This window comes from Schistocerca americana, chromosome 10, assembly GCF_021461395.2.
Source record: "Schistocerca americana isolate TAMUIC-IGC-003095 chromosome 10, iqSchAmer2.1, whole genome shotgun sequence".
In the NCBI taxonomy this organism is placed as follows: domain Eukaryota; kingdom Metazoa; phylum Arthropoda; class Insecta; order Orthoptera; family Acrididae; genus Schistocerca; species Schistocerca americana.
The window spans coordinates 186,385,615-186,409,738 of NC_060128.1; the positions used below are offsets into that span (position 1 = coordinate 186,385,615).

Genomic DNA, 24,124 nt, shown 5'->3' on the forward strand with positions numbered 1-24,124 from the left:
GGATCATAGATTTTTTCTTACCTAGCACCCAGTTTATTTTATATTACTGTTGCTCACATGGATGTATGGCAGCTCAACTTAGCACTGGGTTAGCTGAAGCAATAATGAACGAATAGATATGGGCTCAAAGATGTAAACAACATTGGAACAGTAGAAGACAATGTTATTTGCAGTTGGCGCACTTTACACAAAAGTGCACCTGCTGGAGAGTTAAACTTTGGCATCACAGCTTGGCGATGTCTCGGAAGGAACAAGACAGGGTGGCTGCTGATAATGACAGTGTTCAGAAAAAGTTGAAGGAAGTTTAATAGAAATGTCATTCTCTTCAGTTAATTTTCTAAGACTGTCTTCAGAGGTGTTGTTCTGATTTATGAGTTAATAAAAGATTTGTTCACTTAATGTTGTAATGGTTACACCAGAGCAGCAAAATAAAGAACAGTTACCTAAAGAGTGATTATGTCATTTCATAGTTTGAATACTTTGAAGCTCTCTTCCAGCCCTCAACCCTCTGCAGACAGTGAAGAATTCTCACAGCAAGACTTTGTGACACTGCACAGCAGGTCCACTAAATCAAGAAACTTCAACATGTAAATAATTAAGGAAAAATTATTACAGATATCATCAAAGTGACAGATCAAATGAAGGAATATGCCTTCTTGGCTCAGTTCAACCGTAGAACAGCACATTCCATACCACAAAAAAGTGGCAAATAACAGTGGTGTGCCGGGAAAGAACTTTTCAAGCTCATCTAATCATTGTGAGAATCCTAGTTTAGTGGCAGACTTTACAAGAGAGCTAATGTACAAAATGGGGTGGCATATTGTTAAAATCCAACGACCAAGAATCTGAGAAGAGAGGAGTGATGTGTATTTCCTCTCACGCATCTCTCACAAAATGACTGTGACAGTAAAACTAGAGATGCTCAATCCTGCAAAGAAGCTTTTTACACTATAATTCTTCCCCTGCACCATTTGTGAGCAAAATAATTTTTTAGCACAACGTAAGTGTGACCTTTGCCTGTTGAAACAGTTTACTCATAAGATCACTATTGTAATTTTGACCATTTAACTGTTTTCAACCTGAGTACAGCACAAGTGTAAAAACAGAGTGTACATATAAAATGCAATTATTTCGCTTACAGTAACTGCATGAGGCAGTTGTACAGTAAGGTGACAAATATCGTCGGATAGTGATACGCACATATACAGACGGTGGCAGTATCGTGTACCTGAGGTATAAAAGAGCAGTGCATTGGTACAGCTGTCATTTGTACTCAGGTGATTCACGTCGAAAGATTTCCGAACTGATTATGGCTGCATGATGAAAATTAACACATTTTGAACTTGGAATAGTAGTTGGAGGAAGATGCACGGGACATTCCATTTCGGAAATCATTAGGAAATTCAATATTATTAGATCCACAGTGTCAAGAGTATGCCAAGAATACTAAATTTCAGCCATTATGTCTCATCATGGACAACACAGTGGCTGATGGCCTTCACGTAACAACCAAGGGCAGAGGCATGTTGCTAGTGATAACACACAAGCAACACTGTGTGGAATAACCACAGAAATCAATGTGGGACATATGCCAAGCGTATTCATTAGGACATTGTGGTGAGGTACGGCATTAACGGGCTACGGCAGCATATGACCGACACAAGTGCCTTTGCTAACAGCACGACATCCTCTGCACCACCTCTCCTGGGCTTATGACCCCATCAGCTGGACCCTAAACAATTTCAGCAGGTAAGAGCTGATGGTAGGGATCAAGTATGGTGCAGACCCCATGAAGCTGTAGACCCAAGTTGTCAAGAAGGCACTATGCAAGACGGTAGTGACTCCATAATGGTGTGAGCTGTGTTTACACGGAATGGACTTGGTCCTCTGGTCCGAATGAATTGATCATTGACTGGAAATGGTTACGTTTGGCTACTCGGAGACCATCCGCACGTTCCCAAGTAATGATGGGACTGATATGGATGACAATGTGCCACGTCACTGAGGCATAATTGCTCGTGACTGCTTTGAAGAACATTCTGGACAATTCGAGTGCATGATTTGGTCACCCAGATCGCCCAACATGAATCCCATCGAACACCTACGGGACATAACTGAGAGGTCAGTTCGTGTACAACATCCTGTACCGCAACTCTTTCACAATTATGGACAGCTATATAGACAGTACGGCTCAGCATTTCTACAACGGACTCCAATGATTTGTCGAGTCCACACCACACTGAACTACTGAACTTCATGGGGCAAAAGGAAGTCCAACATTATATTAGGAGGTATCCCACAATTTTTGTCACCTCGGTGTACATAAAAATGACACTTCACTCACATTTTCTGCTTCAGCACATGCAAAATTTTAAAAACATCTAACACAAATAGACTTTTTAAATAAGGTTCATTTCCGAATAAGAGGGACAATCCTAAACGATTGCCAAAATGCAGCTGTTTCACCTGTAGGTGTGCTTAGCTGTAGAAGTTAAAAAAAGTTCAGGAATGCATTCATCCACCGGTTCTGAGATATGATCTGTAATTTGATTTTTTAGTGCAAGAAAATATAGTATGCCAAACAAAACAAACAGTGTGGCCACTGTCTTACAGTGCGAAGTTGCTAATGACTACGCAAGGCCACACGGTTATGCGCAAGCATACAGTTTAATCACATATTTTTGATACAAACAACTGGCTCATCTGCTTCACAGTGCAGATCTCGCATCCAGTGATTTTTACTTGTTTCAGTATTTGGTCAATGATTTAACAATGACAAAAAAGAGCAAACAGTAGAACTGGAATGGGTTTCTTCACAGGTGGCAGATTTATTTGATGTCAGGATTTAAAAATTTGCTGAACAGTACGACAAAAGTTTTAATAACAATGGAAACTATGTGTGAAAGTAGATAAAAGTGTTTACAATACGGACAAAAATTATTTTAATGATATACTACTTTTCTTCTTTTGAAAAAAAAAATGTCCTTATTTAAAATACCACTTATATGTCATCACCACAATCAGGCGGTAAGTAGTCAACTGAAAGAATTTGTCCACTTTACAAAAGAACAACGCTATTTTACACAGCAAAAATAGCATAAACTATACTCGCTGTTACTGTTGTTGGCATCTTTTGCATAAATACTATCAGACCGTAACATGTGTTAAGTGTCTACTGGCAATTGAGGCTGCTGGTTTGAGGAAAATATTCAAAGGTCATATTTTGTCTGCTATTGTCAGAGATCATTCGCTACAGAGCATATACCCTATGGGAGTCTCTTGATAACTAATTCGAAGTTTAAAAAGAAACACACACACACACACACACACACACACACACACACACACACACACACGGGTTGGTATACCATGGGCGCAACATTTTAATAATCGATCATGTCACCATCATCAGTGGTGCTGACATACGATTCGTTTTTGTAGTTACGCTGTACTCCACTGCAAAATGACTAAATGACCAAAATTGGAATAGTGGATTTTACAAATAAGTAGTTTTAACAATCAAAGGTGATAATAATGTACATCAAAAAGTTTTACAACACTGAATCCCAGGCAATAAAATCAAAATTTGTATTTAGCTCACCTTAGCATCCAACAGAGGGTCATCAAAAAATCCTTCAGGTAAGGCATCTTCTGCAGCCACTTTGCTATTTTTTGCAGCCTTCTCATCCTTCGCATCTGTCTCGGCTTCCTCTTCCTTAGCCTTCAACACAGCCTCATCACCATCATTTTCTACCTCATCCTCCTCATCGTCATCCGACGGCACACCTCGAACCAACAGAACCCTCGACGGTACGGTCTTTTTCTCAGGCAGTGTTGCGGGAGGGGCAGTTTTCATCTGCGCTGATCCGTCAAAAAAGTCAGGTGGAATGCTGTTGACTATTATTGGTGAACTTTCACTGGCATTCTTCAAGATACCTGAGAAGGAACAAACAAATTACATGATACAATCACAATCATTAGGTGCTAATACAGTTTCAATAGAGAGACATATCTCTACTCAAATGGCTAAAATCAACTTGAAATGAACATTAAGTGTAACACTGAAAATGAACAGCTATCCATTGAACACCATTCAGCTGTTGTTTAAAAGACACTTTGAGTTTACAGACTGGATAATCTATATTACTAAACGATTATGCTCGAGCTTGATATCAGTCACAGGTTTCATAACTATTGGCTTCCAGGGCCAACAACTATTGACCAAATTCAAAAATTTAATATGCTGTCATAATGTACTCATTAAAAGGCTTAAAGTTGTGTTAAAAATTTAACACAATAAAACAACAGCCATTGCACTCAGTTTTTCGGCAGCTGTATATGCAGTACGTGTGAGGAGGAATTCGACCCACACGAAACACACTGATGTGGCCGCAAATACGTCATCCCGCATCATATCGGGACGTCCGAGGCCCGTGTCGACAGAGAAGATCTACCCTCCCATAGAGATAGTTCCCCCCAGCATACAGCAGCAAGCAGCTGCTGAGGTGGAGAGGAAGATACAGATACAGATTATCGTCACCTTCTACATGAGCACCGACAATGGCCCAGGTGACTTCGTGCCAGAAAGAGCTCCCTTTGTACGTCAGAGCCAGTTGACATTATTGTCGAAGAGAGGAGACTGCACCTATGAAAGGAGGCAACACCAAATCCTTTCCTGGAGCTTAAGGAAGAACTTGCAGCTGGAGATGATAAATCCTTCACAACATGGAAGGCTCTCAACAGGCTGAGGACAACGGTCTCTAATTGCAAGTGTAGCCCTGCCCGATGGGGAACCACTATGCGACTGTGGGAATGTCCACACAGATGAGCACCAACTGACATGCCCAAACCTCACTACAAGCTGTACCCCACATTTACAGCTAGCTTACGATGAGGCCATTTGCGTAGCTGACTCTTGGGCAAAATATATTTAAACTTAAATTTTATTAATGTTGACTGTTACCAGATTTAGATTTTAACGTGTGGTGCTCTTGACACAGAAAATAAAATAGATAAACAGTTAGAAACTGTGCTTTTGACTTGAGGCACCATAACTGACAGCGCACAAATACCGAGAGACTTTGTTCATCCAGTATTTGAGAATGAGAGCACTAGGTGACTTTCAACAAACTTGAGATCTAATTTCAAACCTTTGTGAAACCTTTTGTCACTGCCATGCCCCATAAAATGATAGAAGGAAAAAAGTTTATTGCTCATGTAGTAAAATGCAAGCATTAGGTATGACCTTTTAATCTATTATTTAATTAGTACTAGCTCTATTTATGACACAGTTTGAAGATAGTTTCCACATATAACACAGACTGTATCTGCAAAACTGTATCATTGTACAACACATAGTTCAGGAGATGTGATGTCATAAACAACAAGTTGCATGAAAAACTTCCTTATGCTTAAAACAGAGTGCAAATTACCAAGACTATATTCATCCAGTATTTCATAATAAGAGCTCTTAGCACTTTCCAACAATATGCAAGTGTAATTTCAAACATATTCTAAATTTTTTCTCCTTTATATGCTTAACGTCATACATTTAACACATTAACTCATTTTTAAAGTAATCAGACATTTTATACATGGGAGTTCAGTTCTTTAATTAATCGAGGTTTACTGGTGAAGACATAATTGGAATAAGAGATAGGTTGATTGCAAACATGTTACAGACAACATAACGCAAGAAATACTGTAGGGACGTGGTGATTACGCAGTGACACTTTGTAGGAAAATAGTGATTCAGGACTGTTGTTTGTGGAAATCATGTCACACAGAACCACTATCAATTCTGACATATACATTGCAGTTCTTAGAAAAAACATCATACTCAAATGTGTCATGTTCAACAACAGGGCAAAAAGCACGGCATTTTGCCGTCGCATGATAACGCGAGGACACACATCAGTGAGAAAACCACCACCATGATGCAACACGCAACTTCCAGACCTGACCTGACACTGTGTGGTTACCACCTCTCCAGCGGACTGAAGGACGTTTGAAGATGAAGACTCCCTTGTGAAGGCTGCTAAACAGTGGCTCCAATATGCTTTTCCCAACTTCTACTATGCAGTTATAAAGCCTCAATTGCACTGTGCCGTAAGGCAGTTGAAAGGGAAGGAGATTATGTGAAAAAATGACATGTTTTCTCTCCAAGAGTATCAACACACTGTAAAAACATCAAAAAAATGGAAAATAAAATGGATGTTTTAAAAAAATCATCAATCATTTATTTTGGAGTAACACTCATACACCTTCACCCGGTAGTAAAACCCACTTCATTTCTGTTACTGCCACATAAATTCTGGTCTTTGCTATCCTTGCAATGCCTGAACAAAAGAAAATTAGAGCTGTAAGAACATTTATTTTATTTGCAACCAATATAGTAATACACTTATAATTTCCTTCAACTTGCAGCAACATACCATCCACTAATGCATCCTGAATATTATGAATTTTCCTTGTGATATGATTGTTCCAACTGAACTGTTATTATATTAATATAATGAAATACAAGAGCATGCTGAAAACTAATGCCTCCAATTTTTTTCATGAGGAAACTGTTAAAGCTTTCATAATAACACAAATATTATTAAGTTTCTACACCTTTATCCTTCATGTCTACATATTTCTTTCTCAGTATAGTCTCCCAATGAGAGACCAGTTTGTTGATACTGTCACTGTAGAATGTTTGAATGTGGAGATGGTGCCACAGCCTCACCTCTGCTTGCACTGCTTCATCACTATCAGATTGAAGTCCTCAGAGGTGTCCTTTAGCATCACTATCAGACTGAAGTTCTTGAAGGTGTCCTTTAAGTTTGGAAATAGATGACAATAAGATCGGACAAAGTTGGGATTGTATGGAGGACGATCAACACTTCAAACCCAAGGTGCCAGATTGTTGCACCACTCACGTGTATTCTGGCATTGTCATGCTGAAGGAGAGGATGCTCTATGTGTGGGTGAACTCTTAAAATTCGAAACTCGATTTACAGCACATTGTTTCATGTGCACCGACGTAGTTAAGTTACACACCGCCAAGCTACATGCAACAATTCGGTGCCCTTTAGCAGCAGAGGGCTGTGAATATGTACATGTGAAGAAAAAACACAGAATGTTTTCTTTAAAAAGCCTTAAGAGACTTCACATACAGATTCAGAGACATTACTTTTCAGTGCACTTGTATGTTATTCTCATAACAATGCTTATTTGGTGTAGTCCTTTCGACAAACACTCTAATCGCAAAATTACATGTAATAATTAAAGAGCAAAATTTTTGTTCGGCAGTTTATGTTCTCACTCAAATTAGCTTCAATACACATATTATTACTGTATGAATCATTCATAAAAATGCATTAATTAAGCCACTGAACAATACACAGTTCATATTTCATGAGAGAAATTTCTGTCAACTCTGATAACATGTAATGTGCAACTAGGAGTAAAATGAACTCTAGCTTACTACATGTGGAGGGACAACATTATCAAATTTTTTGCATGATTGTAACTGAGGTTTTATCAGGAATATTTTAGCTTTGTTATGATATAGGGTTTTTTATTAAACCACGTACAATCTTGATTTTTGGGGAAGACACTTTTCGTTCAAATATTTACTCATTAATCATAAAAGTTAGCTATAGTTTGTAGTAGCACTGAATTGTCACGTTTCATTAATAAATTCATAAATTGCAAGTATAGGGATCCATCACGAACATAAATTAGTTAAATAATGATCACTAAAAACTGAAATTTGTAAGTTTCATCACTAACTTTAAAACTCTGTTTGGATAAAAAATTCTTTGTTTCCCTGTAAGAATAATCTTATTAATACCAAAAAAATTGATTTCCACAGAGATGGTACCTACTGAAATGCATTTAGGTACCAGCATGCCAAGGTGCAGTCATTTGTAGTTAGTCTGCAGTCTGTCTTCAGTTTTCGCACACTGCAATCAGTCTTCAGCAATGTGTAGGTGCAAGTCTGTTCTCTAATCACAAATAAAATATATAATATGATCCTGCGGAATTATCAGTTTATTCTGGAAACCTAGTTACATTATGAGTATCTGCAGTGCTTAAAAAACCTGAGTGAAAGAAATGGAAATGTCATGAAATTTGATAATGATTACCTTAAAAAAAATAGATACGTAAATGTTTCGCTTACAGCTCAAATTCATTATCACTATAGTTCTACATTTACATGACAACTCTGCAACTCTCACTCAAGTGCCTGGCAGAGACATACTACTTCTCTATCGTTCTACTCTCTAACAGCATGATGGAGAAACGAATGCTTAATTCCTGTTGTGCCTTTTATGATTTCTATCAATTTGTTGCAATGATCATTTCTCCCTGTGTAGGGAGGTGTCAACAAAATATTTTCGCATTTAGAGGAGAATGTTGGAAATTCAAATTTCGTGACAAGATCTCACCGCAATTGAAAACGCCTTCAATTTAATGACTGCCACCCCAACTCACTTATCATATGTGTGACACTATCTCATCAGTTTCACGATAATACAAAACAAGTTGTCCTTCTTTGGACTTTTTTAATGCCCTCTGTCAATACTATCTGGGAAAGATCCCTTACTGCTCAGCAATACTCTAGCAGAGGACAAACAATCACATTGCAGGCAGTGTCTTTAGTAGACCTGTTGCACCTTCTGTGTGTTCTGCCAATAAAATGCAGTCTTTGGTTTGCCTTCGCCACAACATTATGTATGTGACTGTTCCAGTTGAACTTGTTCATAATTGTAATTCCTAAGTATTTTGTTGAATTGGCAGACTTTAAATTTGTATGATTTATCATGTTAATGCAATTTAACAGATGCGTGATAAATTATGCATGTGAACGACCTCACATTTTTCATTATTTAAGGCCACTTGCCGCTTTTCGTATCATACAGATATTTTGTCTAAATCATTTTCCAATTGGTTTTGGTCCTCAGAAGACTTTACTGCATGGTGCATGACAGCATCATTTGCAAACAATGTAAGAGGGCCAATCAGATTGTCTCCTACATCACTGATATTGATTAGGAACAACAGAGGTTCTATAACACTTCCTTGGGGAAATGCCAGGTATCACTTCTGTTTTAATCAATGACTTTTCATCAGTTACTACGCACTGTGGTCTTTCTGAGAGGAAATCAAAAATCCAGTCACACATTAGGTGATCCTTGTGATGAACAATATCAAAAGCCCTTTTGGAAATCTAAAAATATGGAATGACTCTGAGGTCCTCATTTGATAGCACTCATTACTTCGTGAGAATAAAGAGCTAGTTGTGTTTCACACGAACAATATTTTCTAAATCCCTGCTGACTGCATACCAACATGTGCAGCGGGTGGAATAATTGTTAATGTTCCTATTATTTATTTAATGCTGTTGTTTGCCGTTCTCAACACTGGCTCTCTAACTACAATATTGGCAACCAGAAAGTGATTAGCAAAACGTGAAGCCTGTAATTAGAATTCCTAGTGCCCACTTCATCTGAGAAATACATTTATAGCTACAGCTTACAGCTATGAGGAATTAGGAGATTGTCTGGGATTCGTGTTGCTTCCCTACAAACAGACCATTTTAACTGAGACAATTCACAATGTTAAAACACAGTGTATGTTCCAAAATGCTACTGGAAATCGACATCAGTGATATGGGTCTGTATTTTGGTGTATTATTCTTTTTCCATTCTCGGAGATTGGAGTTACCTGTGCAAATCCTCAGTCTTTAGGTGCAGATCTTTAATCAAACGAGCAGTTGTATACAGCTGTTAAGTTTTTTATGAGTCATTAGTCTCCTGACTGGTTTCATGTGGTCCGCCACGAATTACCTGTCCTCTGCCAACCTCTTCATCTCAGAGTAGCACTTGTACTCTATGTCCTCAATATCTACTGGATGTATTCCAATCTCTGTCTTCCTACACTCTTTTTACCCTCTACAGCTTCCTCCAGTACCATGGAAGATATTCCCTGATGTCTAAACACATGTCGTATCATCCTGCCCCTTCTTCTTGCCAGTGTTCCCCCTATGTTCCTTTCCTTGTCAGTTCTGTGGAGAACCTCCTCATTTATTACCTTATCAGTCCCATTAGTTTTCAAAATTCTTCTGTAACACCACATCTCAAATGCAACAACACTTTTCTGCTCCAGTTTCCCCACAGTCCATACTTCACTACCACATAATACTGTGCTCCAAATATATATTCTCAAATATTTCTTCCTCATATTAAAGCCTATATTTGATAATACTAGACTTCTCTTGGCCAAGAATGTCCTTTTTGCCACTACTAGTCTCCTTTTTATGACCTCCTTGCTCCACGCACCATGGGTTATTTTGCTACGTAGGTAGCAGAATTCCTCAACTTCATATACTTTGGATCCCGAATTCTGATGCTCAGTTTCTTACTGTTCTCATTTATGATATTCTGAACTCATTAAACTGTTCATTCCATTCAACAGATCCTGTATTTTTTCTTCACTTTACTGAGGATAGCAATGTCATCAGCAATTCAGTTCATCGATATACTTCCATTTGAATTTCAATCCTATTCTTGAACCTTTCTTCTATTTCTGTCTTTGCTTCTTCAATATATAGACTGAACAGTAGGACTGAAAGACTATGTCCCTGACTTACACTCTTATAAAAATAATGTTTCTTGATTTTTCTTCAGTTTGCTTTCATTATCAAGCACAAGATATGAACTCATACTTTTACCTTCACTTAAGCCAAACTGAGCATCATCTAACACATCCTCAGTTTTTTTACATTCTTCTGAATATTATTCCTGTCCTGTCAGCAACTTGGATGCACGGGCTCTTAAGCTGATTATGTGATAATTCTTGCACCTGCTGGCTCTTCCTATCTTCGGAATTTTGTGGATGATGTTTCTCCGAAAGTCTGATGGTACATTGCGTTTTATACATTTTACACACGAATGTGAATAAGTGTTTTGTTGACACTTCCCTGAAGGATTTTAGTAATTCTGATGGAATGTTATTTATCTCTTCTGTCTCATTTGATCTTAAAGTCTTCAAAAGCTCTTTTAAATTCTGATTCTAATCCTGTATCTCCTAGCTCTTCCCTGTTGGTTGTTGCTACTACTTCTTCTTCTATCATGTCATCAACAGTGGAATTCAAACTACACTTTCAATGTTGCCATCCTTCTTTTTAATTTCGCCGAAGGTTGTTTCCACATTTCCATTTGCTGAGTCACTCCTCCTAACAGTCTCTCTCACTCTCTCTCTCTTTTTTATTCCCCCCCCCCCCCCCCCCCCCCACAAACACACACACACAATGTCTTAGCTTCCCTGCACTTCCTATCTATTTCATTAGTGAGTGATTTGTTTTTCTTTATTCCTGAATTTCCCTGAACATTTCTGTACTTCCTTTTGTCAATCAACTGAAGTATTTCTTCTGTTACCCACAGTTTCTTCGCAGACACCTCCCTAGTATGTCCGTTTTTCACTCCAACTTCTGTGATTGTTCTCTTTAGAGATGTTCATTCCTCTTCAGCTAAACTGCCTACTGAGCTATTTGTTACTGCAGTATTTTTAGCCTCAAAGAACTTCCAGCACATCTCTTCATTCTTCAGACTTCTGTATTCCACTTCTTTGCGCATTTATTCTTCCTGACTAGTCTCTTAACCTTCAGCCTACTCTTCATCATTACTAAATTGTGATCTGAGGCTACATCTGTTCCTGGGTATGCCTTACAATCCAACATCTGTGTTCAGAATCTCTGAAATCCTTCCATGCCTCCTGGCCTTTTCCATGTATACTGCCACCACTTGTGCTTCTTGAACACAGTATTCACTATTACTAACTGATATTCATTGCAGAACTCAAATAAATCTTTCTCCTCTACAATTTCTAGTACCAAGCCCATATTCTCCCGCAATCCTTTCTTCTACTGCCTCCCGCAACAACCACATTCCAATCCCCCACACAAACATTAGATTTGCATCTCCCTTTGCGTACTGAATCACCCATTCAATATCCTCATATACTTCCTCCCTTTTGTCTCTTCATCTTCAGCTTGTGATACCTCAACTTTTTTTTAGTGTTGGTTTGCTGTTGATTCTGATGTGAAGAACCCGACCACTGAACTGTTCACAGTAACTTACTCTCTGCCCTACCTTCCTATTCATAATGAATTCTACTCCCATTATACCATTTTCTGCTGCTGTTGACATTGACCTACACTTGTCTAACCAGAAACCCTTGTCTTACTTTGATTACACTTCACTGACTCCCACTATATCTAGGCTGGGCCTTAGCATTTCCCTTTCCAGATTTTCTAGCTTCCCCACCACGTTCAGACTTCTGACATTCCACACCCAGGCTCACAGAATGTTACCCTTACATTATTTATTCAGTCTTTTTCCCATGGTCACCTCCTGCTTGGCAGTCTCCTACAAGAGATCCAAATGGGGGAACATTCCGGGATCTTTTGTCAATGGAGAGATCATCGCAACAATTTTTCAATTACAGGCCACATGTCCTGTGGATACAAATTATGTGTTTTCAATGCAATAGTTTCCGCTGCCTTCTGCATCCTCATGCAACTGAACACTGCTGATGCCTCAGCCACTTAGGAGCAGTTTAGTTCCCCAAGCCTTTGGTTTGCCACCCCATGGGCAAGAGAGTGCCCTGAAGCTCTGTCTGGTCCTCCATCCTATTTGACAACATTGTTGGCAGAACAAGAGTGACTTCTTTGCCAGAAGTCTTCAGTCGCCATTAGTGATGATTTTTATTCTAGCATGTTATCCTTTTCCTAATATTGCTGATATTCCAACCTGGAGTTGCCATTGTTTGGTTACAACAATTAAAAAATCAGTCATAGTAACAACCATCTCACAATATATCACACTTGGAACAAGAAGTCTGCACTATTCAAAACTCAAATCTTACTCTTGCACAGAAATGAGCAGAGTATGGAGCCATATAAAATATATGACAACCTTCATTGTGAGTTCAGATGCTAGTAGATAACACAAGTTCTAAAAGAAATTGAAATGATTTCTACTGGACAACTCCTCCTTCATAGATGAATTTCTGAGTGAATAGTATTTCTATGTGGTTGGGTTACAGTTATCAAATTTTGTTACATTTAAAAAAATTATAAGAAAATACTGATGGCCATATCAACAAACCTAGTAACATGTTCCACATACAGCAAATTGTCACAAAACATACAGAAAACCAAACTGAACCACACCATTAGTTGTTTACAAAAGAAGGCGGTCATGAAACATGTGAAGGATTCATTTTGCCTACTGCTCCACTGAATGGAACTCAACATGTGCTTTCTTCACAAGTCATCATGAGAGTCATGAATCAAGGCAGTCAGATGGCTGCAGTAATTTTTTACTTCAGAAAACCTTTGTCTACAAACCACAGAAATGCTTATCAATGGAAGTATAATCATGACAAGTATGAAGTAAAATTTGTGACAGGAATGAGGATTTCTTGGTAGGGAGAATGCTGCACGTTATCTCGGATGGAGACTCATCGACAGACATAGAAGTAAGTATCTTCAGGTGTGCTCAGGGAGGCGTGCAGAGGCTGTTCCTACGCATGTCATATATTAATGACCTATAGGCAGTATTAATAGTAACGTCAAACTTTTTGCAGATGATGCAGCTATCCACAATGAAGTCCAGTCTGGAAAAAAGAACCTACACAAATATCCGGTCGATCTGGATAAGATTTCAAAGTGGAACAAAGACTGGCAACTTGCTTTAAATGTACAGAAAGTAAAATTGTGAACTTCACAAACTGCAAAAACATAGTATCCCATGACTACAGTATCAACAAGTTACAACTGCAGTCAGTCAACTCATACCAGTAGCTGAAGATTATAATGTGTAGAAATCTGAAATGGAATCACCACACAGGCTCACTCGTAGGAAAGGCAGTTACCAGACTTTGGTTTGCTAGTAGGATTTTTAAGTGGAATCAGTCTACAGAGGAAATTGCTTATGGGATCATTTATTCAGCGTCAGAGTATTACAGAAATGCTCAATAAATTGCAGTGGTAGACATTATATAAGAGAGGCATGGTGCATCACTAGGAGGTTTACTTTTGAAATTTCAAGAAAGAACTTTCCACCCGCAAACATCTCACGAAATGACATCAATGACAAAATTCAAGTGTTAGAGCTGATAAAGAGGCTTACTGATAATCATTCTTCCCATGTCCCATTCGCAAAAAGGGCAGGGAAGGGGGGATCAGCTAATGGTACCAGAAGTATCCTCCACCACTCACTATTACTAGCCTGGGAGGTATGATGTAGACACTTACAAAACACTCATACACCCTATCTTAAGGTACTGCTCAAGTGCGGAGGACCTATACTAAATGTCTGCAAAGAACGGCAGCATGAATAGTCACAGGATTGTTTGACCCATGAAAAAGCATCACCGAGACGCTGAAAAACACGAACTGGCTTCAAGACAAGCGCAAACTGCCCTGCCAAAGCCTACTTACAAAGTTTCAATAATCAGCATTTAGCGAGTAATCTAAGAATACAGTACGTCCCCTACACATCACTCCAGTAGGGATCACAAAGACACCGTCACACAAATTAGAACACACGTGGCATTTAAGCAATTATTCCTTATCACCATCCACAAGTGAACGGGGTGGGAAGACAACCTAATGAATGGCACAAAGGGAAATATCCTCTTCCCTGCACTTCATAATGGTTTGCAGATTGCAGACGTAGCTGCAGAAAGAAGCTGACAGAATGAAGCTTTGAAGTCGGCTGAAAGTTCTGTTATGAGATTTTCAATAAAAGAGAAAAATCACAGTTTGCATTTCTCTTTACCTGGCATACAGTTTTAATCTGTCATGAAGTTGCACCGCAGTGTTCATATTAATGCAGAATGGAAGTTCTCATCTGATAGTGTCATATTCTTTAGTGATCTCTCTGACTGTTTTTCAATTACAGTCCACATGTCCTGTGGATACAAATTATGTGCCTTCAATGCAATAGTTTCCACTGCCTTCTGCATCCTCATGCAACTGGTCACTGCTGATGCCTCAGCTATTTAGGAGCAGTTTAGTTCCCCAAGCCTTTTGGGCAGCACATTATGTCATTATCATGAGAACTGCACATTTCTATTGTATTAGGTCATCTAAAGTGAGCAAATGAGCTTCCAGAAGTAACTTTCAAGAATGCAGCCAGGTGATATAGTCAACAATCACTGACATTTCCAAAGGTGCATGCCCTGTAATTTGCAAGGTAAAATTTCAGCAACTAATCACTGTGCAAGAGAACTAAAAATCTCAGTTTGCAGAGCAATTCAGGAAAGATTAAAACACACACACACACACACACACACACACACACACACACACACACACACACACACAGTAAATGCTAGTGCTATCACATTATCAAAGATGACTGACAGTAAGTTATCTCTATTTACAAGATTAGTTGCTAATTTAATTTTTGACTGCTTCCTTAATAACACTATCTCTATAACTGGAAGTGCATGTCAGAATCTTCGTATTGTTATATTCCATAAAATAACTGGAGCCAAGACCAAGTTCTGCAATGGCTGATTGCTCAGCTACTCTAAGCTTGTGTGTTGCTTATGCTCAAAGTTCTGATAGTCTGACCAATATATGACATGGCACTACTGCTAGGAATACAACACAAACCACGATCATCATCTTTCATGGAACCTAAAAGGACCTTAATCTTAGATAGTAGTTGAAAAACACAATTCACATATTTCCACAAAATACAGCCAATCCTGTTCAAAATGCTCCCTTCATAGGGCAAAAAGGTCATAGGCTTGGGTGTTTAGACCACCTTCTAAGATTAAGATCTTTTTAGGTTCCATAAAGGATAATCTCAGTTTGCTTAAGGCTGGTTTCTATGGTTTTCTTGCAGTTGTGACATGTCATGTATTGGTCAGACTAACAGCACCGTGAAGGACCAGTGTACTGAGCATAAGCGTCACACATGCTTACAACAGCCAAGGAAATCTGCTATTGCAGTACATTGTCTTAGTAGTGGTCATCCTATGAATTGTAACAACATGGAGATTCTGGGATGCACTTCCATCAGCTGGGATAGTGTTAGTAAGGAAACAGCTGAAATTAAATTAGCAAGTGACCTTACAAACAGAGATGGAGGATTTTGTTTAAACTGTGTGTTGAATCCTGCTCTCTCGATTGTCGAAAACAGAGGGACAGAGTTAATGCTATCTCACCATTGGTTATTAATTTTCACTACTGGCAACCTGTGTCACTTGGCTGCATTCCAGCACGTTATTTGAACAATGTATGTGCTGGGAGAAACTCAGGTCTCTCAGAGCTACCTGAAGACTTTCAGCAGCATAGTGACCCCGAAGGTACCGTATCATGAGATGGTGATTACACTGAAATGTGACAGCTTGTTCCTTCTGAAGTTACTGTGACAGTCACAAGCAGCAAAATGATCACAGGAAAGTTGACATTACCCTACATACGCTTTACGGTGGGGAGAAATGTTTAGCTCAAGTAGTAGATTAACATTTAAATGTCACAAATTGTATTTTTCAGAAGATGCCAGAGGAGCTGTAAATGCTTGTGTGTGTCACATTAGTGAAGGCAATAAAAGGAAAGTTTGAGTTTGGTGGGGTATTCACTGTGGATTTTGTGAAGGACCATTCTTGATGTTTGTCAGAGACAGTTCAAGAAAAAACCAGAAAACCTACATCAAAGGCGATTAGACAGAGATTTGACCCCACTGCCTCTGAATGTAAGAAACTGCCAGCAGAATAATTTACTAGTAGTATCTGACTGGAAGAGACACACTTGTCGCACATACATCAACAAAATAAAACTTCTGTTATAGTACATTACACAGATTCAAAAACTCATTACATCACAATAATGAAAAAAATGCTTGACCAAATGAGACACAGACTACATTTCTTACAAGCACTGGAGTACCTCACCCAACTGTGGCCTTTAGTAAAAACTGTCCAGCCACCACAGCCAAGTCATTACTTGCGAGATCACTGAAGTTAAAATACGTCTGATTATACAGCTGACATTCTTTGATGACCTATCATTTTGTTTACGGGTTTGTGTTCAGGATGTCTAAACGTCTGAGGGCCCAGAGTTCCATGCTCTGGTGAGCAATCCAAAATTTGGGCGTTATTTGTGTGGATTACACTTACGAACATCAACCGAGCAATTTTATGCTTTTTAAATATGTGAGCTAATGAGAATACAAGGAAATGTAAGTGAGGTTAGGAATGAGAGAATGTAATTAGGTCTCCCCCCCCCCCCCCCCGTACCCTCCACCCACCCACCCACACACACACACACACACACACACACACACACACACACACACACAGGTATGAGGGTCATTACTAAAAGCAGAAATACTTTGAAAGAAGAGTTTCAGACTCTTGTTTCCAGAGTGTTGCACTGAGTGTAGACACTTACAGTAATGCTATGGTGCACACCATACTGGCGAACTTTAAATGTCACGAATGTCATGGGCTCTGATTTTTGATAAGTTAGATGGAGTCTGTACATTAAACAACTTTGACAGATGTGTTCATGTGTGGAGGACTGAACATTGCTATAAAAACCACATGACAGCACTAATGCATATCGGATACTTATGAATGTTGGTGTTTTAAGCCGTGCAAATTATGAACTGCACTATTTTTTTATTCTACAGCTGGTGGGGTAATAGGATATTGATAGATCTTGTATTGGGTTGTCCCAAGTAAGAATTGGTGCATTTCCTACAAGAATATTTGAGCTATTTGATCATTAACTATGTTTCCCATTACAACCCTAAGTCATTATTCACAACCTGTTCAGTAAATTTTAGTGCATGTGTGGATGATCCTAGGCATAGTGTTTTGGTGTTTGTTTCTATGGACTCGTCATAAGTTAGTCCATAGACATTGCATGTATATGAGGTACACACTTGAAAATGAAACATTTATGACAGAAATTTATAATAAGTAAATTACAACTGCATCCCACAAAGTGCACATACTTAATGTCAGAGCATATGACCAACTTTTCAGACGTTATGAACAATGTAGTAATTACGCTTCCGTAAGCATATAATTTGTTCTGTGATTAATTTCTATAACACTCATAATCTTGTATGATGACTCTAGTCTAGTAAGTGCTTTGGAAGTTTGGATATAAAACAAAACTGCTCACTTTTCAGCTTCTTAGCTGGCTGTGGTGGTGGTGTGGGTGGCCGCCTCTTGACTTGCACACGGGCAAGTTCCGCAATACGCTCTCGCTCGCGCTCTGCTTCTCGTTTCTTCTTAACCTGTGCAACATTTTCACGGTGCTGCTTGCTGTTGATGTGCACAGTCCACACTGCCTCACTGCGCACCACCGAATCACACAGGATGCACGTAAGTTGACCTGAATCGGTATACGTACAGTTACGAGTTAAGGGTACATAGTGGTACAACCAAATTGCCAATATTATGCTCTTTAATGTGTGTACATTGGACAGACTGGACTAGCTTTTGTTTTGGTCAAGCTTCATTTCTATAAATACAAGCAAATAGAGTCTTCACCTGATCCTTAGCTGCCGTACAAATGTATGTTACACAGAGTGCCCTAAGTAACAATATCATAGATGAAGGAGGATTGAGAATGACATATTTACTATCAAAAACAGCAGACTCCTTATGTAAATGATCTCACAAACTGAGTTCTGGTAGAACCTAACAACAAAAATTACCCTGTCAGCATTTTCTGTGATCTTGCTGAGCACTTCAATAACTGTATGGAGATAACAACATTCTACAAGGGCAACAAAAATGGTATGGTGTTTAGGATATCCTCCTTATATGGGTAGAGTCATATCTACATCTACACTCTGAAAGCAGCCATGAAGTGAATGGCAGAGGGTATGTTCCATTGTAACAGCTATTAGGGTTTTGTCCTGTTCCATTCACGTGTGGAGTGCAGGAAGAATGTTTGAATCCCCCTGTGCATGCAATAATTATTCTAATCTTATCCTCACGATGCCTGTGTGAGCGATATGTAGGGGTTGTAGCATATTTTCATATTCTTGAAATTTTGTTAATAGACTTTCTTGGGTCAGTTTACGTCCATCTTCCCGAGTCTTCCAGTTCAGTTCCTTCAGTATCTCTGTGACACCCTCCCACCAATTAAACAAATCTGTGATAGTTTGTGCTGCCCTTCTCTGTATATGTTCAAAATCCCCTGTTAGTTCTATTTTGTACAGGTCCCATACACTGGAGCAACATTCTAGAACTGGTTGCATGACTGATTTGTAAACAATCTCCTCCGTAAACTGATTGCACTTTGCCAGTATTCTACCAATAAACTGAAGTCTACCACCTACGTCACCAACAACTGAATCAATGTGATCATTCTGTTTCATATCCCTACAAAGTGTTATTGGGAAGAAAGAAGATAATTAAGAAGAGGAAATGGTTCGACAAGACATGCCAGTAGGCTACAGAAAAGAGAAGGAAGATGGGGGAGAAGTGGCTAGCTGTCAGGGAGAATGAGCAGAAAAGGGAACGTCAGAAGGGAGACAAAGTGAATCCTAGGAGCAGAGAAGAGAATATATCTAACCAGTTTGCTAGAACTAGTGGAAGCAGAGAGACAAAACAAGAACTCAAGGCAATTCCAAACCATAAAAATCGGAAATGCGGATTTCAGAGCCCAACTTTTTTCATTAGAGATAAGAACTGCAACTTGATAAATGACAAGGAAAGAATTGTAGAAAGATGGAAAGAGTACTTCTCAGAACTGTTGAATCGCCCAGACCTGGATGAGATATTACCTGCAAACTCTATGGAGAAAAGGAAAGGTGAAGAAGACTGGGAAGTTAGTGAAGAAGACGTGAAGATCGCAACCAAAGGACTCAGAAACAACAAAGCCCCAGGGGAGGACAGAATAACATCATAATTAATCAAGGAGGGAGATGACAGCTTACACTTAAGAGATATATAAACTGATCCAGTTCATATGGGAGAAGGAGACACTGCCAGAAGAATGGAAATTGGCTATAATATGCCCAATATACAAGAAGGGAAGCAAAATGGAATGCGGTAACTACAGAGGAATCAGCTTGTTGAATGTAACATATAAGGTGCTGTCCATCATTATCCACAGAAAATTGCAACCATTCATAGAGAACAACATACAGGAGTACCAAGCTGGCTTTCCACCAAACCGATCAACAATAGACAATTGTTTGAAAAACATTGGGAATACGATAAGGATATCTACAACCTGTTTGTCGATTTTCAACATGCATATGATAGCAGCCACAGGAATAGTGTATACAATGCAACGTGTGACTTCAGAATCCCTGGGAAGTGAGTGAGAATGGTGCAAGTTTGTATGAAAGGGTCAAAGGCAGCAGTACATTTCCAAGGAGCCACATCAGAAACATTCGAGATTAGACAGTCCTCAGACAAGGTGATGCTCTCTCATGTGTTCTGTTAAATGTCATCTTAGAGAAAGTAATAAAAGAGTGTAGGCAACAGGAGTGGGTTGGAGACGAGATGGACCGTAACTTCAACTGTCTCGCACATGCAGATGACATAGTACTACTAAGTGAATCAAAGCACGAGTTGAAAGAAATGTACCAGAAAATGGACAATTAAGAACAAAAGGTAGGGCTCAAAGTGAATCGAGACAAAACAGAGTTCACGCAATTAAGAAGACGAGAGCAGGAAGAAGACGAGAGCAGGAAGAAGACGAGAGCAGGAAGAAGACGAGAGCAGGAAAAAGACGAGAGCAGGAAGAAGACGAGAGCAGGAAGAAGACAAGAGCAGGAAGAAGACGAGAGCAGGAAGAATTTCCTAAGGTAGATGGCAAGAGGTTCAAGAGAGTACACCAGTTCAAATACTTGGGATCTTGGTTTACCACGGACAACAAGACAAAAATGGACATCAAGGAAAGAATAGCAGTGGGAATGAAATGCATGCATTCCCTCAGAGACGCTCGGCTCTAAATCAATCTCAGTGAACACTAAGATGAAATCTACAACACAGTGATACGCCCAGGAGTAATGTACGGTACAGAAACATGGAGCATGACTAATCGAGAAAGGGAAAAACTAATAATATTTGAAAGAAGAGTTATGAGGAAGATATGGGGACCAGCTTTAGATAACAGAGAATGGAGGAGGGGGAAAAACACGGAAATCTACCTTCTGATGTGACAACCAACTATCCTAAAAAAGATAAAAAGCAAAAGAATACAATGGTGGGCCATGTAGTTCATATGCCAGATGGCACTAGTGGGGAAATCAAATACCAAACACTCCATTGGACGACCAAGGCAACGGTGGATGGACGACCTGGTGAAGGACCTAGTAGCCCTGGGAATCGAAGACACTTGGAGGAACCGAGCACAAAACAGGAAGGAATGGAGGCAGTTTGTGGAAGCAGCACATGGTCTGCAGGGCCTGTGATCGCTGAATATCTATCTATCTACAAAGTGTTACACCCAATTATTTGTATGAGTTGGCCAATGTCAACAGTGGCTCATTGATATTATAGTCATATGATACTGCATTTTTTTCATTTTGTTAAGTGCAAAATTTTATGTTTCTGAACATTGACAGCAAGTTGCTGATCTCTGCATCACGTTGAAATCTTATCAAGATCTGACTGAATATTTATGCAGCTTCTTTCAGGTATTGCTTCATTATAAAGAACTGCATCATCTACAAAAGCCTGATTTTACTATTAAAATTGTCTGCGAGGTCATTAACATACAAGATGAACTGCAAGGGTCCCAACACATTTCCCTGGGGCACACCTAAAGTTACTTCTACATCTGACAATGACTCTCCATCCAAGATAACATGCTGTGTACTCCCAACCAAAATAAATGTCCTCAGTCCAGTCACAAATTTCACTTGATACCTCATAAGATCGTACTTTTGACAATAAGCATAGGTGCGATACTGAGTCAAATGCTTTTCGGAAATTAAGAAATACTGTATCTACCTTGGCTTGATCCAAAGCCTTCAGTATGTCGTGTGAGAAAAGTGCGAGTTGGGTTTCACTGGATCGACATTTTCTAAATCCATGCTGGTTGGCACTGAGAAGGTCATTCTGTTCAAGATACTTCATTATGTTTGAGTTCTGAATATGTTATAGGATTCTACAACAAATTGCTGTCAAGAATATTGGACGGTAGCTTTGTAGATCACTTTGACTACCCTTCTTGTAGACAAGTGCGACCTGTGCCTTTTTCCAAGAACTGAGCAAGGTTTTTTGTTTGAGGGATCTACAATAGATTACAGTAAGAACAGGGGCTAACTCGGTCACAAATTCAGTAGACCTATAGAATCTGACAGGGATTCCATCATGGCCTGGAGCTTTGTTCAAGTTCAATGATTTCCACTGATTCTCAACACCAGTGACACCAATACTTATTTCACCCATCTTTTCAATGGTACGATGACTAAACGTGGGTAATTCTCCTGGGTTTTCCTTTGTAAAGGAACATTTGAAAATGGAGTTAAGCACTTCAGGTTTGGCCTTTCTACCCTTAATTTTAGTTCCTGTCTCATCTGGTGCCACTAACAGCCTTTACACACGACCAGAATGTCTTTGAGTTCTGTGAAAGAGCACTTGACAGTATTCTGCTACGGTAGTTTTTGATGACATCACAAATTGCTCTCTTGGGTTGTTTCGGGGAGAAGACCAGACATTGAGGTCATTGGTCTCATCAGATTAGGAAAGGACAGGGAAGGAAGTCGGCCGTGCCCTTTCAAAGGAACCATCACGGCATTTGCCTAGAGCGATTTAGGGAAATCATGGAAAACCTAAATCAGGATGGCCGGACGGGGGATTGAACAGCCGTCCTCCTGAATTCGAGTCCAGTGTGCTAGCCACTGCGCCACCTCACTCGGTCAAATTGCTCTCTTGACAGCCAAACATGTTTCAGTCAGCATCTCTCTATGTATAGTCCTACACTTTATTTCACACCTCTGTTTCTTTAGAAATTTCTTTACAGTGATTGTATACAATGGAGGTTCCCTTCCATTACAAACTGTTCTACTGTGTACATATCTATCCAGTGCATAGAAAATATTCTTTCTAACTTGATACAGAGTTCCTCTACATGCTTCTCAGCTGTGCTGCAAGTTTCAAGTTCCTCATTGAGATATGAAACTACTGACTTTTTATCAAGTTTACTGAACATATACATCTTTCTGCTTGTTTTAGTTGCCCTTTGTACTTTGGTAATCATTGTTACCACAACCATGTCATACTCAAAGAGGTCAGGTCCATTTGTTGCCATTAGATTCTATGTGTTTTCATTGTGAGAGGGGCTCCTAACTATCTGTTCAAGATAGTTTTCAGAGAAGGCACTTAGCAGAGTTTCACAGGATGTCTTATAACACACACCACTAACAGAACTGTAATTTTCCCAATTAATTGTTGGGTGATTAACATCTCCATCAATGATTATAGTATGATTGGGGAACTTACGTACAAGTGAATTGAGGTTTTCTCTTAAGTTTTCGATTACATCAGGAGATGAGTCTGGTCGGTGATAGAAGGATCCAGTAATCATTTTATGCCCACCCCTGATACTGAGTCTTGCACAAACTGTTTCACATGCAACTTCAATTTCTAAATCGGTGTGTTCAAGTTTCTTATCTATTGTGATAAATACGCCACCTCCACCTGCCATCTGCCTATCCCTTCGATCAATAGACACTCAAATTTTCCTCAAAAATCTCACTGCTATCAATTTCCAGTTTCAACCAGCCTTCTGTACCTGGTATTATGTGAGCTTCACTGCTTCTTATGAGCACTTCAAGCCTTGGCACTTTGTTGTGAATGCTTAGGCAGTTTACATTAGGATTTTAAAACTCTCATCTGTGGGAAGCATTTCTTTCGATCTTACATTGATACTCCTGGTTTTCCTACTGTTATTGTTTTCTGGATTGGATGGAAAGTTGCCTAATCTAAAAAGCCCTTGTGTGCACCCAACACAGTCAACTGCCTGAGTAGTAGCTTCTGATGTGTAGTGCACACCTTACCTACAGTTCTCAACCCTATATCACAAATCCAGGGAGTCACAGCCTAACTTGTCACACATCTTAAAAACAGA

At 39.3% G+C, this 24,124-nt stretch overlaps 1 protein-coding gene across 1 annotated transcript in view; it reads right to left on the reverse strand.

The window, feature by feature from the left end:
- The window catches only part of LOC124552436 (zinc finger protein 830), a 50,402-nt gene that overhangs the window by 23,692 nt on the left and 2,586 nt on the right, over positions 1-24,124 (reverse strand). Inside the window, exons 2-3 of the mRNA XM_047126709.1 lie at positions 18,206-18,432; positions 3,602-3,936 (exon numbers count right to left, since the gene is read on the reverse strand). Of these exons, the coding sequence (XP_046982665.1) occupies positions 3,602-3,936; positions 18,206-18,432 (562 nt within the window). The remainder of the gene's footprint in view (positions 1-3,601; positions 3,937-18,205; positions 18,433-24,124) is intronic.